The sequence below is a fragment of the Camelina sativa genome, chromosome 14 (assembly GCF_000633955.1).
Source record: "Camelina sativa cultivar DH55 chromosome 14, Cs, whole genome shotgun sequence".
Lineage (NCBI taxonomy): Eukaryota > Viridiplantae > Streptophyta > Magnoliopsida > Brassicales > Brassicaceae > Camelina > Camelina sativa.
In genome coordinates, this window is record NC_025698.1 from 1,255,104 (window position 1) to 1,269,518 (window position 14,415).

Sequence of the window (14,415 nt, forward strand, 5' to 3'; positions counted from 1 at the left end):
AAATCAAACATAGTTAGTAAGAGATTGTGTTGATTAAGCCTCTATAGACAAAATCATTCATTGTGGGACCTCGACCACCGAGATATAATAAGACCAGAGACTTCTGAAGAGTAAATAAAGACTACTATATTTGATTATGTCTTGGACTTTTGCCCCATTGAAATGTAGTTTGTTCAATTTTTGTTAAAAGGATATTTTGTTGGTTCAGTTTTAGAATTCTGTTATGGTTTTACCAAAAAGAAAAACCATGAACCCCAAACAGTGGATATAGCAAACAATTGCTTCTAAATTTTAATAATTTGAGACGATTTCAAGAACTACTAATGATAGTGAACTGAACTATGTTTATAAAAAAATGTACATTATACATTGCTACATTAGCAAGAAGTTGTTAAAAAAAAAAAGAGAAAGCAGAAGACAAGAGTTTCTTCATAATAAGTTTTCCAGATTAAAAAAAAAAAGAAAAAAAAACACCCTAATCCAAAGAAACAAAAAAAAAAAACCCAAAATCCCAAAATAAAAACCCTAAATCGAATCAAAATCTTTTCTGATAAGAATAAAATAACCCAAAACAGCACAAACAGCAGCAACAGCATTGCCTTCTTTCAAGAGAACCTTAAAGACAAATCCAAACACTTCTCTTGTAATCTTGCGAGCTTCAACAACCAAAACTCTTCTCGATTTCCCAAAAAACGCGAGCAACACAACCACCGATATCCAAATCACCATAACCGCCGGAACCGCAACCGCAGCAGCCGCAACCATGGACATGGCTCCAAACACAGCTCCCAACACCACAGATGCGTAAACCGCTGGTAACCGCGACGGCGACGGAGATGAGGTGTACTGAAGCTTGTACCAGCTAAGCACAGATGTGAGAAAGTTCCAAGAGGAAGACAAGAGAATAGCGTAGACAGCTACAAAGAGACAAACCCATGTCCGTCTCTTGCTCATGATCCGCATAAAGATAAGGTACGATCTTGGTGGAGACAAAGAAGAAGAGCCATTCGATGTTCTTGGTGACTCTGTTGGATCCATCATCAGCGAGAGAGAGAGAGAGATTCCGATTCAGAGATTATTACTTCTTCTTCTTTTTTTTTTCTTTAGCGTGGGAATTGAAATACCCGTGGATTTGTGAGATTTGTCCCAAAAGATGCAAGAAAGAAGAAAATGTGTTCAAGTCTTCAGATTTGAAGGGAAATAGATTTAGTTCACGTGAATCATACTCTCATGTCGAAGAGCGTGTTTTACACTCATTAGTTTCGAGGATCGTAGTGGAGTACACGCGCTTAAGTGTCGTTTTGTTTATTGGTAATCCCACAAGAGACCAGACATGGAAACTCGTGAACTGTGAGATCAAAAGTATTATAATTTCCATTAATATCACAATACTTACTCTTTTTCTCCTCTCCAATTTAAGAAATTAACCAAGATACGCATTTTCTGTTTATTCCATTGTTTTTATTGCAATAAAATCAGTTTAAGAAGGTAATCCAAATCTTTCTTTTTTTTTTAGGTTAGTCATAGAGTGCGCCTCTACGCTTATTTTAGCCGACAAGAAAAATAAAAACGAATCATTTAACCTTTAATTATACTTTCCTTTTTTATAGTTTTGTCATATTTCTTAGTATGAAGAACAACGGGGAGCGAAACTTCTTGACGCTTACCGCTAAGCCTTTTTTCTTGAATCCCATATATGATATATGAATGCGCTTGTCTATTTCTTATCGTCAAGTCACAAGTCGTGGAGTATTAGCTTTTCCTTTTTCCTTGAATATTCTTTTGCGTCTAGCCATCAAATGCGATGAGATTCTCAAAGCATTTATCTTCACTAATCATATTAAGTTGAGAATCTGTAATCAAAATATTTTGGTTAAATATCTTCCAACTACTTCCAAGTATTCTTTGCTTGTCGTTTATATGTATCAATTAAACGTATATCAGTAGTCTCTTTATTATAATCCCATGACCGGATAATTCCGGTGCAATACAACAGTGGCAGCACCATATCCAATGAAGATGTCGGCATCCTCCCTCTATAGTTTAACCATTTTGTATTTAATAATTAAGTTAGTTTTGTTTTGTCAAAAGACATCGTGCTATCGTGTGCGCCAAGTAAATTAAAATATTCCATAAAATCTATATTAGTATATATGTAAAAGACCTCTTACATTAGTACACTATACAAGCTGTATTTGGCAACTTTATTCAGTTATTTGTATTCGTGATTACTCTTTCCTTAATTTTCATGTTTCATAATTTATTTCCATACTTCATAAATTATTTTTAAAAAGTTATTCTGTCTAAACACACAATCACAGATTATTCTAATAAGTTTTTGAATTTATATCCATATATGATTTTTTTAGGCTTAACAATCGATCTTATTTTTTAAAATCACGATTACAATCAAATCATTTTGAATAAATTCAAACAAAACAAAGTAAGCAGTCAAATACAATCATATATTTGAATGACTAAAATTGGTATCAAATCTTTTTAAAATCCAACTAATATTTAATGCAACATTTAAGTTGACTAAAACAAATCTTCAAACAAAGTTTTGAATTGGCTACTATTTTTTTTTTCTAATTGAATATTATTGTAATGGTCAACAACACAATTAGGCATATAACAATTAACCTCACGTTTAATTTAAAACTGACATTTTTATTAAAGAAAATTAAAAGAGAATGCCATGGAACAACAAGGGCGGCTAAGTTAGTTATTTTGATGACATTTCACCTTTTATACAATTTCTTATAATCGATCGATGATGATTGTGACTCACTGTACGTAAGCGTTTAATCAGTCAAAATCCAAAAATCTCTCAACTTTGCTTTTTTACATTCCTTTGATTCTTCCATTCAACGCTTATAGGCTAAAGTCAATCATCCTCAATTTCCATTAAATTTCACTGATTTCCGCCGAAAGTTTTGATTTTTTTTTTTTCCGGTGAGAATCACTCTGTTTACTTGTTCTGGGGATTTCACAGTCTCTGGTCTTCTTCTGGAGAAAAGAAAAAAAACACGATCCTTGTTGGTTTTCGTGAACTGGGGTTTGCCGTTGGAGTGTTGATTTGTTCTGAGTAGATTGAAATTAGGGTTTTAGATTTCAGGGGGAGTGGATTGTGAATAAAGGTTACGTTTTTGCTTTTGATTGGTTATGTATGTTTATGTGTATTGGTTCATCTTTTAGAGCTTAGATGGGTTGTGTAAGTTCTAGGCATAGGCCTTTTAGAAGAAAGTCGTCAACACTCAATGAGTTATCTGTGGAGAAACGTCCCTCCTCGCGGATTGATTCGTCGAGGATAGAGGACTGGATCCAACCGGCAGATGGGTTTGATAGATCCAGTAGCAAGGGAGATGCCAATGTTAGGTTATTTAGTTCAGGTAGGTTTCATGATGATCATCAGATAGGGAAGATTTTGGAGTATCCTGAGACGGTTGGTCATATGGATCGAGTTGTTTATGATCAGGAATTGAGAAGGGCGTCTAGTGCTGTTGCAGACCCGGATTTGGAGATTGATTCAAAGGTTATGAAGCATAAGCCAGATAGATGGAATAGCAGGGGTTCTAAAGTTTCTAGTCAGTTTTCTGATCATCTTCTGACTGAGAGGGAACCAGAGAAACCTCGGACTGAAGCTTCGGTTCCACCGGTTCCTCGGGAACTGAAGAGGGACCCGAACTTTGTTGGTCCAAATGATGCAGAGCGGAAGCAAGTGGCTGCAGGATGGCCGACTTGGCTGGTCACCGTTGCAGGTGAGGCACTAGTGGGTTGGACTCCACGCCGAGCAAATACTTTTGAGAAGCTGGAGAAAGTAAGCTTCTTTTGTTAACTCTCTTTGCTGCTTACAGATCCTGTTTTTGTTTAATATGTAGATAACAGACTGAATATGTAATTTATGGGTGCAGATTGGTCAAGGAACATATAGCAATGTGTATAGAGCTCGTGATCTTCTTCATAACAAGATCGTTGCGTTAAAAAAGGTCCGATTTGATCTTAACGATATGGAAAGTGTTAAGTTTATGGCAAGAGAGATCATAGTAATGAGAAGGCTTGATCATCCTAATGTCCTGAAACTGGAAGGGTTGATCACTGCCCCTGTTTCATCGTCCCTCTACTTGGTTTTCGAGTATATGGATCATGATCTCTTAGGACTTTCTTCGCTACCCGGTGTCAAGTTTTCAGAGCCTCAGGTATTGCACATAACTGCTTTGCTAGCTACCACAACTAGAAAGTGTAGAGTTTTGTTTCGCTTCAAAATCCGTGTCTTTTTATGTTTCTGTTCGTTAGGTTAAGTGTTACATGCGACAACTTCTAAGTGGGCTTGAACATTGTCACAGCCGCGGTGTTCTTCATCGCGATATAAAGGGCTCAAATCTACTGATTGACAGTAAAGGAGTCTTGAAGATAGCAGATTTTGGGTTAGCCACATTTTTCGACCCTGCAAAAAGTGTTCCATTGACTAGCCATGTTGTCACTCTTTGGTACCGGCCACCAGAACTTTTGCTTGGAGCCACTCATTATGGTGTTGGCGTTGATCTATGGAGCACAGGTTGCATCTTAGGTGAATTATATGCGGGTAGGCCGATCCTCCCTGGAAAAACCGAGGTATGCAAATTCTCGTGGATTTCATTTCCTCCAAATTTGAGTTTTTTGCATCTTGTTTGCTTCTACTAAAATGTAGCACTTAATCATTCCAGGTAGAACAATTGCATAAAATCTTCAAGCTTTGTGGTTCGCCAACAGAAAATTACTGGAGAAAACAGAAGTTATCGTCTTCAGCTGGATTCATAACCACAATTCCTTATAGACGTAAAGTATCAGAGATGTTTAAGGACTTTCCTGCAAGTGTTCTTTCGCTTTTAGAGACTTTACTCTCCATAGATCCTGATCACCGGAGCTCTGCAGATTGTGCCCTTGAGAGTGAGGTAACTGGTTCTTGATGTTTTTACTATTAATTTTCCTGAGGTCATCAAAGCAGCATTAGTCACAAAACTCTGTTTTTTGTTAGTACTTCAAAACCAAGCCATTTGCCTGCGATCCATCGCACTTACCAAAGTATCCTCCTAGTAAAGAGATTGATGCTAAAATGCGGGATGAAGCGAAAAGGCGACAACCAATGAGGGCGGATAAACAAGAAAGGCACTCTATGACGAGAAGATCACACGAAAGCAAACTTGTCCCACCGATCAAAGCAAATCACTCTCTATCAATGACAATGGAGGTAAGTAACTCTGTAGAAGGTGTTAACTTTTAAGGTTACAATGACCATGGAGGTAATTGTAAAGGGGTTAACTGTTAAGAAAATCACTCTTGTGGCAAATGCAGAAACAATATCAAGATTTGAGAAGCAGAAACGATAGTTTCAAGTCGTTTAAAGAGGAGAGGACTCCTCATGGCCCAGTTCCTGATTATCTAAATATGCAAACTAGAAACAATCAAACTGGTGGGAGAATTTCATACTCAGGTCCATTGATGAGCAACAGGAATATGGCTAAGTCAACGATGCATGTGAAGGAGAATGCAGTCCCTAGATACCATCAAGCTAGAGTAAACCAGAAGATGTTATCGGGCTCAGTATCCTCCAAAGCATTATTAGATCGACAAGATCAACAAGTTATGAATCAAAGAAGAAGGGATCGACGAGCACCAATTGAAGACCCTTCTTGGGTTAGTTAATAATGATAACTGTTTTTATTGTTCTTCTTTTTTGCAGCGGTTGGTTGTTTTACTAACATAACTTTGTTTCTGTGTGTACCAGCAGTATACTCCTAGTGACAGCAAGATTTACATGTCAGGACCATTGTTGGCTCAGCCAAGAAGAGTGGACCAGATGCTTGAAGAACATGATCGGCAACTTCAGCAAGTCAACAGACAAGCACAAACGACACGCCAAGGCCGAGCTCGCAATTGGTAGAGCAAAATTATTATGTATCACAGAATTGAGTTTTGTCTGTAACTTGTACCACACCAAATAACTAGTCGGGACAGATTCGTCAAAAACATGGTGTTGGTTTCATAGATTGGGATGATAGGTTCTAGTTCTACTTACGGCTTAAGCCGCGATTTGTTGATTATAGAGTGCTGTATTTATTAAAGAGTCATCATAGAGGTTGATCTGTGTACATATTAAACGTAATCTCTCTCCTTTACATTTGTTATACTGTATTAATTTGTTCTTTTGATGTTATCTGTGTACATATTATACGTAATCTCTCCTTTACATTTGTTATAGTGTATTAGTTTGTTCTTTTGATTAAATGGTGAGACGTTTGATATATAGTATTGCCTGAGAATCATCATCATCATCATCTCAAAAGTGATTGATACCGAGATTTAATTATCCAATTCTTAACAAGCAACAAAAGCAGGTCAACCAATCTTAAGTACAGATGTATGATAAAATCAATTCTTTTGAAAAAAGGTGAACACATTTAACTGAAGATCAGAATATGATGTCATTCTCATACACAGAGAGTTCTGTGTCAGAAGGTGTCCTAAGATTTATCTGATTTCTCATCACTTCTTCAGTATACCACGTAAATCAAAGCCAAAACAAATATGAATTAAAACAAAAACAAAATTTGAGATCTTTTCATAAGAACAAAAAAATTCTCTAAAACCGTTAACAAGAAAAAAAAAAAAAACGAAACTTTCTAGGAAAAACTAACTGGGATGAATCAGAAAGAACGTAGCGAGTTGAAATTTTTATCGATCATATGAATCATCACCGATCTACAACTTTCATCACTTTCCTCACAAAAACCTTTCGAGAATCAAATCTACAAAGAAAACTATCCTATACAAAAAAGAAGCAGATGATGGGGTTGAATTAACAATTGCGAGACTCTTATCGGCGATTACAATGACTTTGCTATATATAAGAGATGAAACAAGAAACCCTAAACCTAAAAGCATGTTTGGATACAAAGCAAAAATTTGGGCTTCCTTTATTTAGATTCGGCCCATTACTTCTAACACAAGTACAAAATATTTCCCTTTTTGGCCCCTTATTTTGTTTCTTATTATAATAGCAGCGAGTAAGTTTTAAAACTTTCTAAAAATTACAACTTTTTTTTTTTTAATTTCAGTTTCTCAAAAAGCACTTCTTTAATTTTGTTACGTTGCTCTCGCAGCGCGATCGATTTAGCGATGTCGTTGTTACACACTTTCAAAGAGACCTTGAAGCCCTGTGGTACTTTTCCGTCATCGTCATCGTTGCGAATCACATCGACCCAAGAATTGGAACCGCCGAGAAAGCCTCCAAAATCGTCTCTCTCACAACAGCTTCTGCGTCTCGATGATTCCTACTTCTTACCCTCGAAGCACGAATCTAAAATCTCCAAACCCGAGGTCGAAGGTTTTGATCATAGCGAAGATGATCACAAAAGAAATATCAAGTTTGAAGAAGAAGAAGAAGAAGAAGATGAAGACGATGAAACATCGATTGAATTCGGTAGACCCGGATTAAACCGGGCTGAATTTGACTATACCGGGCCTTATGAACCACTTGTGCTGTCATCAATCGGAGAGATTCCGATCATAAAGGTTGTTTTCTTACAAAAGTCTCAATTTTTATTCATGTTTGGTGGAACTCAAGTGCTTATGATTCTTCACGAATTCTGATTTTGCCTTATATATGATTTGCTACTGTAGGTACCTGCTTCTATCAACTGTAGATTGCTCGAACACCAGCGAGAGGGAGTCACGTTTCTGTATAATCTCTATAAAAACAACCATGGTGGCATTCTTGGCGATGACATGTGAGTTTCTCTTTGTTATGTTACAATAATGTTCTATTTATATCCATGTGCTGTTACATTCAGGGACACTAATTCCCCAATACAAATTGGCTTTGGTTTGATTGTTTATGAGAATGTTCTTTTGCATTTGAAGCTGTAGTTGTTATAGCTTTATTATGTTTGGTGATTATGGAACTCTGATCATAAGTAGTGACTCAGGGGATTAGGCAAGACCATTCAGACGATTGCATTTCTTGCTGGAGTGTATGGAAAAGATGGTGACGCTGGTGTTTCTTCTGTTTTGGAGTCTGAAAAGGGTCCTGTACTAATAATCTGTCCTTCTTCGATTATCCATAATTGGGAGAGTGAGTTTTCTCGATGGGCGAGCTTCTTCAAGGTTTCGGTGTACCACGGATCAAACCGAGATATGATTCTTGAGAAACTCAAGGCACGGGGTGTTGAGGTACTTGTAACCAGCTTTGATACTTTTCGAATCCAAGGCCCTGTATTGTCCGGGATTAATTGGGAGATAGTGATTGCTGACGAGGCACATCGACTAAAGAATGAAAAATCGAAACTTTATGAGGCGTGCCTTGAGATCAAGACGAAGAAAAGGATTGGTCTTACGGGTACAGTGATGCAGAACAAGATTGGTGAGCTATTCAACCTTTTTGACTGGGTAGCGCCAGGGTCACTAGGCACTCGTGAACATTTCCGAGAATTCTATGACGAACCGCTTAAGCTAGGGCAGAGAGCGACTGCTCCGGAAAGATTTGTCCAGATTGCAGATAAGAGGAAACAGCATTTAGTCAGCCTTCTGCGTAAGTATTTGTTGAGGAGGACTAAGGACGAGACAATTGGGCATCTGATGATGGGGAAAGAAGATAATGTAGTCTTCTGTCAAATGAGTCAATTGCAGAAACGGGTGTATCAAAGAATGCTGCAGCTCCCTGAAATTCAGTGCCTTGTGAATAAGGACAATCCATGCGCTTGTGGAAGCCCGCTTAAGCAATCGGAGTGCTGCAGAAGGATTATTCCTGATGGAACTATGTGGAGTTACCTTCATAGAGACAATCCTGACGGCTGTGATTCTTGCCCGTTCTGCTTGGTGCTTCCATGCCTTTTGAAACTTCAGCAGATAAGCAATCATCTGGAGCTTATTAAACCAAACCCAAAAGATGAGCCAGAAAAACAGAAGAAGGACGCAGAGTTTGTATCTGCAGTGTTTGGGTCAGATATTGATCTAGTAGGAGGAGTTTCCGCAAGCAAGAGCTTCATGGACCTTAGTGATGTTAAACATTGTGGGAAAATGAGAGCTTTGGAGAAGTTGATGGCTTCTTGGATTTCAAAGGGTGATAAGATACTTCTATTCAGTTACTCTGTCAGGTTAGTTTTTGGGATTAATTCCAGGTTTTTTATGAATGTAGCAGAATATTTGTTGTTATAAGCTTTTGATCCACTACATTACAGGATGCTGGACATACTGGAGAAGTTTCTAATTAGAAAAGGTTATAGCTTTGCAAGACTGGATGGTTCTACTCCGACTAATCTGCGACAGTCTCTTGTAGATGATTTTAATGCGAGTCCTAGCAAACAGGTTTTTATTACTGGAACCCTATTCAAAAGAGATCCTCTTTCTTCTTACCTACTTCTGATCTGAAGATTAAAGGAGCTTTTTATGTGTCAGGTTTTTCTGATATCAACTAAAGCTGGTGGGTTGGGACTAAACCTTGTGAGTGCGAACCGTGTGGTTATATTTGACCCAAACTGGAACCCATCTCATGACTTGCAAGCGCAAGATAGATCATTTCGATATGGACAGAAACGTCACGTGGTTGTTTTTCGTTTGTTGAGTGCTGGTTCTCTTGAGGAACTAGTTTATACAAGACAAGTATACAAACAACAGCTTTCAAACATTGCGGTTTCAGGGAAAATGGAGACAAGGTACTTTGAAGGCGTCCAGGTATGTAAAATAATACGGAGTCTTTAATTTATTAGTCTTATTAAAGAGTTTGTTCTCTTTTCTAATGTTTTGGTGCGTCTTGTGATCAGGACTGTAAAGAGTTTCAAGGCGAGCTATTTGGGATTTCAAATCTGTTCCGTGATCTCTCTGATAAGCTCTTCACTAGCGATATTGTTGAGTTGCATAGGGATAGTAACATCCATGAGAATAAGAGATCATTGCTTGAGGCAGGTGTTTCAGAAGATGAAAAAGAAGAAGAGGTCTTGTGCTCTTATAAACCCGAAACAGAGAAACCTATCCTTAAAGACATGGGTAAGAATAAGACTGATCTGTGCTCATCTCTCCTTGACTACATTTTGTGATGGAAGTCTTTTAAACCTTTACTCTGGCTTGTGTGACTATTTATAGGCATTGTGTATGCACATCGAAATGAAGATATCGTGACAACAACATCAATAGCAACATCTCAGAGGTTAAATGGAGATAGTAATGGTGATGAGAACTTAGAGTGTGCGGATCGAAAGAAGAAGAAGAGAAAAGGTTGTAGTGAAGAGGTGGATATGTCTTCTTCAAACAGAGAACAAAAAAGAGAGAAGTACAAGATGTTAGCCGAGTTTAAAGGCATGGAGATACTGAATTTTAGTAGATGGGTACTGTCAGCTTCTCCATTTGATAGAGAGAAGCTACTTCAAGACTTTTTAGAAAGAGTCAAGTAACAATATCAGATTTCCCTGTTGTAAATTTGGTTAATTAATTGTATATAGTAAGCTTACAAGAAGAAGCACACAGTTCTTACATATATCATAAGGTAACCCAACAAAAAAGTTGTACACATATCTGACAAGCTACCTTCTCTGGGCCTTAAATCTTGAAACTGGTTTTGATGGTTGAGACGCTGAAGACTGTACATATAACAAACAAACAAAATGCAGTCAGACTCATGTTCCCTGCATTATGATTGTTATGTAGTTCGCGTAGTTAATACGTACCTGCGTTTGGCTGTGTGTGCTGGTCTCTAGATTATGGGCATGCTCTACGATCGATCCCGTAAAAGCCTGCACGAGTTGGATCAGATATTTAGCAACCTTAAAAGGAAAATCAGATCTACATGAACAACTATACAACTAACAAAAGCTTGAGCGAAAGAGATATAACCTTGGTAGAATCAAACTCGGTTTCTGTTTTCTGCATAGGTGACTGCAACCAAAAAAAGTAAAATTTTGTTGTAGAAAGGTGACCATAATGTAAGGTATTAGCTTGATATCGAATGCAGACTGATCTATGGGTTTAAATGTAGCTTATAGAGTATACTACAGAGTATAGGATCCAAATACCTCAATCTTTTGTGGTCCTGCAACATTGGTTTTTGCCTTTGCTCTGGAAACAGAAGAGGTCGCTTGAAAGTCTCTCCATGTTCCAGCGTTTTGTTGGGGGGTTCCGCCACGTGATTGATCTATTGATAAGTAAAGAACATAGATGTTGGTTGGAGAATGGTTCAGAAAGACGATTCGGTTTTACATATATTAATTTGACAATGAAGTCTACTTTTCTGATGTCTGAAAGCTAACCTTTGGAAAGATATTGTGGCGCTGGTCCGATACACTGCCATTATGCCATAACAAGTATTATCAGAGAAGGAGGTGTAAAACACTAATGAAAGAAGGAAATATCACAAATGAAAGTTTTTTCTTACATTGAGCGGATCATCTAGGACTTTATGTGGATTTTTCTCCGGTATCACTTCAATAACTTTGGCTTTTAAATCTTGGCTGGATTAAAAGTAATTAAACATTAGGACAAACCACTAACCATAAACATCAACCCAGATGTGAAATTTCCTTTGAAAAATACCTCTGAAACCATGGGTTCGCTAGTGGAAGAGCTATGGCTGGAAGCTTTCTTAGGAAAAGATACGGTAGTTTCCTGTCTCATGTATTCAATACTATTGCGGTCTGTCTCACCTCTAATTCCTTTCACCAAAGCGTACTCGCTCTCCTCCGCACTTTCTATAGGAGAATCATGTTCTTCACCTCTGTTGTCCACATCCTCACCCTCCAGTTCTTCTTCCATTTCAAGTTCATTCAACCTGGACATGATTCGTGCAAAATCATCGTCTTCAGGTTCACCTTCTTCAGTCTCTCCTCCAGGAAGAGCAGAAGGCTCTTTTCCACTTGACTGAATCACAGCTGCAGAGGCATCTTCTTCTACATACTCTTCTCTTATCTCAACAAGTCCTTCCTATAAAAAACAATCAACAACACCGCTTCAAAACGCATATGCAGAACACAATAAGAAACAAGGGAATTAATAGACTCTGCCAGCAAAACCTACCGCTGCTTCAGAAGCAGTTGTAGAGAAGAATGAAGCCTCCGTTTTAAAATCTTCAATCTCAGCTTTAAGAGAATGAATTTGAGACTGTAAAGTCTTGTCTCTTCTCTTCAAGAAGTCAACAGTTTGTTTCGATGATCTATCAGTATAGTAATTCTCTCCCAACAACACCTAATATGAATCACCAAAAACAATCCTTTGCTTCAGTTTTAACCAACTTTGAACTTTCACATTAGCCTTAGTATCTTACTGAGAAACTAACTCCTAAACCTCTCATAGTTACATATATGATATATCCACTGGAATCGAAAAGAGAGAATATGAAACATTACCAAATACTCGTTGGTGTGAATCAATCGACCTGGGAAAAAAGCAATTTTGCCGAATGGAACCTGTGTACACAAAAAGCATCAGACGGGAACAAAAAAATTAGATTACAAAGGGAAGAATAAAGAAGGAAAAGGATGTAAAACCCTCACCATAACGTTGTGATGGAGCTGATCGGGAAGCTTCTTGACGAGATTGATGAGATTGTCGTTTTCATCTACGAACTGTTGGAGACGATTCATCTCTACTCGCTTCTCTCCGATTTTCTCCTCCACGTAACTTGCTGCTTTCCGTGCTTCCTCCTCTGAGAACAACGACGCTAACGGCGTCACAGTTCCTTTCGCCGGCGGCTCCATTCCGGTAAGGGTTTAAGTACAGCGACGATTCCAGGGAACAAAAAGAAGCAGAAGAAACAAAGGAAATTGAGAGGGAAGCAAGTCTAAGGCTTCTAAGTGTTATAATGAACTTAATGGGCCGATTATTTATGGCCCAATCTATTTTATATGATGTTTTCGTAAATAAAGAAGATTACCTTGTGTGTATAACAAAATCGGGATTGTAGATTTTATTAACGTTTGTAAATTGTAAATTGTAAATTGTAAAATTCCATTGTTAGCCTTTTTAGTATAATTCCATTTATAGTTTTATAGTAATCATTGATTATTTTAGAGAATTATGATGTGCGTGATATATTATTAACCCACACATGAGTCTCACATGTAATGCAAGTGTGGAGATAATGCAAATGGGTTGGCAAGTAAGCTTACACACGAGAAGAAGGCCGACATGGTTATGCTACTTCAATCTATTATATTGTAATTTGAATTCAGTTCCGATGTTTCGTAGTTTTGAACTAGCTACTGACAATATACAATTAAATGATAAATTATGTCTATGATCCAAGGTATATTTAGCGATAACCCATCATTTACGTACTACTCAAAACAAAACAAAAACAAAATTCTATTGAACTAAGATCTATCATAAGTGTTACCGCAAGTAGCACTAAGATTTTCTTTGAATTTTAAAAAGAAAACAAGAAATCAAGCACTAAGTTTCAATGTTTTTATTAAGTAACTTACAAATAAGAAAGAAAAAAAAAATGAAGTAACAATAGAAAACAATATATATTAGCTTAGAAATACTTATGAAATTTTTTAAGGTCAAATCATTTTAAATAATTTTTAATATTTATTTTTTACAAAAAAAAATCTAAAATAAGTATGTGATATCTGATTCGGGATTGACCAATGGTAAACGTGATCCACTTTCGTAAGTGAATCACATCCTTTAATTTTGATTACTTTTAATAATTAGATGATATGCGTGTTTTATAAATACATATTTTACTTTTAAATCCAAAAATATGGAGAAATTAGGATAAACATCTGAATTTTTTAGATGCGTTTATCTTATCCAAAAATAGATATGTAATTAGGAGGATTTTAGAAAGAAAAATAAGAGGTTTGAGTGAAGAATTTAATAGAAGGGATCTAACTGTAATTTTTCCATTTTTATTGCCAAAGGATCTAAATATAAATTAGTAAGAACATAAAAAAAATATTATAAAAATAATACAAAGTTGTGTGTTTGCCAAAAGGTAAAGAAGTTTCTCTATTTCTTCTTCTTCGTCCTCCCTTTCTTCTTCTCCTTCTCTCTTCCCACTGATAGGCACCGAACCAAAGCAACCAAGGACGAAGAGAAACTATATAAGAAACCCCCTCAAGAGAGAGAGACGTAGAGGGAGAGAGAGAAAGGTGAAAGCTTTATTTATTGTTATCAAGATCACTGTATCAACAACAACCAATGCCTGCTTTGAAGAACTTGTCCGCCGCCGATGAAGAGTACGACCAACTGGGTCGGAACTCAGAAGCTGACAGATTCAATCCCGAAGCTAACGAGACAGGAGGAGATCCGGAGAAAATGGATGACAAGGACGGAAGTGGAGATGAGGAAGACGACGTGAAACGTGACCAAGTTGAAGCAGAGGATGAAGAAGCGTTAGAAGAAGGTAAAAAAAGTTTCGTTTTTTTTTTTTTTTTGTTTTTT

The 14,415-nt window shown here is 37.2% G+C and overlaps 5 protein-coding genes across 6 annotated transcripts in view; 3 read left to right on the forward strand and 2 right to left on the reverse strand.

Annotated features, from left to right (window-relative positions):
- Positions 325 to 1,404, reverse strand: LOC104738873. The gene has a single exon (XM_010459083.2). The coding sequence runs from the start codon at positions 1,039 to 1,041 to the stop codon at positions 526 to 528; it is 516 nt and encodes a 171-aa protein (XP_010457385.1). The 5' UTR covers positions 1,042 to 1,404; the 3' UTR covers positions 325 to 525.
- On the forward strand, positions 2,734 to 6,231 carry LOC104738874 (probable serine/threonine-protein kinase At1g54610). 2 transcript variants are annotated; one of them, XM_010459085.2, is made up of 7 exons: positions 2,734 to 3,820; positions 3,915 to 4,199; positions 4,297 to 4,614; positions 4,707 to 4,934; positions 5,018 to 5,230; positions 5,335 to 5,676; positions 5,771 to 6,231. In XM_010459085.2, the coding sequence occupies exons 1-7, from the start codon at positions 3,206 to 3,208 to the stop codon at positions 5,921 to 5,923; spliced, it is 2,154 nt and encodes a 717-aa protein (XP_010457387.1). In that variant the 5' UTR covers positions 2,734 to 3,205; the 3' UTR covers positions 5,924 to 6,231. The 2 variants fall into 2 exon arrangements, with proteins under 2 accessions (XP_010457387.1, XP_010457386.1); XM_010459084.2 differs by having other exon boundaries at positions 2,735 to 3,820; positions 5,768 to 6,231.
- Positions 7,083 to 10,453, forward strand: LOC104738876 (switch 2). Its single transcript, XM_010459088.2, has 7 exons — positions 7,083 to 7,554; positions 7,663 to 7,769; positions 7,968 to 9,134; positions 9,219 to 9,345; positions 9,436 to 9,711; positions 9,801 to 10,023; positions 10,120 to 10,453. The coding sequence occupies exons 1-7, from the start codon at positions 7,159 to 7,161 to the stop codon at positions 10,425 to 10,427; spliced, it is 2,604 nt and encodes an 867-aa protein (XP_010457390.1). The 5' UTR covers positions 7,083 to 7,158; the 3' UTR covers positions 10,428 to 10,453.
- Positions 10,524 to 12,772, reverse strand: LOC104738875 (unconventional prefoldin RPB5 interactor-like). The gene is given in 11 exon segments (XM_010459086.2): positions 10,524 to 10,613; positions 10,701 to 10,766; positions 10,867 to 10,908; positions 11,046 to 11,164; positions 11,280 to 11,313; positions 11,405 to 11,473; positions 11,475 to 11,480; positions 11,563 to 11,949; positions 12,043 to 12,210; positions 12,372 to 12,431; positions 12,519 to 12,772. Coding segments are annotated over 11 exon segments (1,212 nt in total). The 5' UTR covers positions 12,723 to 12,772; the 3' UTR covers positions 10,524 to 10,556.
- The window catches only part of LOC104738877 (putative E3 ubiquitin-protein ligase RING1b), a 10,657-nt gene continuing 10,202 nt past the window's right edge, over positions 13,961 to 14,415 (forward strand). Inside the window, exon 1 of the mRNA XM_010459089.2 lies at positions 13,961 to 14,377. Coding sequence (XP_010457391.1) covers positions 14,173 to 14,377 — 205 coding nt within the window. The 5' untranslated portion in view covers positions 13,961 to 14,172. The remainder of the gene's footprint in view (positions 14,378 to 14,415) is intronic.

Excerpts from the sequence above, each read along its gene's own strand:
- LOC104738873 (XM_010459083.2), bottom strand. The coding sequence starts at position 1,041 with ATGATGGATCCAACAGAGTCACCAAGAACATCGAATGGCTCTTCTTCT.
- LOC104738874 (XM_010459084.2), top strand. The coding sequence starts at position 3,206 with ATGGGTTGTGTAAGTTCTAGGCATAGGCCTTTTAGAAGAAAGTCGTCA. Across the intron at positions 4,615-4,706 it reads TCCTCCCTGGAAAAACCGAG|GTAGAACAATTGCATAAAAT; the intron begins GTATGCAAATTC and ends TAATCATTCCAG. Across the intron at positions 5,677-5,767 it reads CAATTGAAGACCCTTCTTGG|CAGTATACTCCTAGTGACAG; the intron begins GTTAGTTAATAA and ends TGTGTGTACCAG.
- LOC104738876 (XM_010459088.2), top strand. The coding sequence starts at position 7,159 with ATGTCGTTGTTACACACTTTCAAAGAGACCTTGAAGCCCTGTGGTACT. Across the intron at positions 9,346-9,435 it reads ATGCGAGTCCTAGCAAACAG|GTTTTTCTGATATCAACTAA; the intron begins GTTTTTATTACT and ends TTTATGTGTCAG. Across the intron at positions 9,712-9,800 it reads GGTACTTTGAAGGCGTCCAG|GACTGTAAAGAGTTTCAAGG; the intron begins GTATGTAAAATA and ends TCTTGTGATCAG.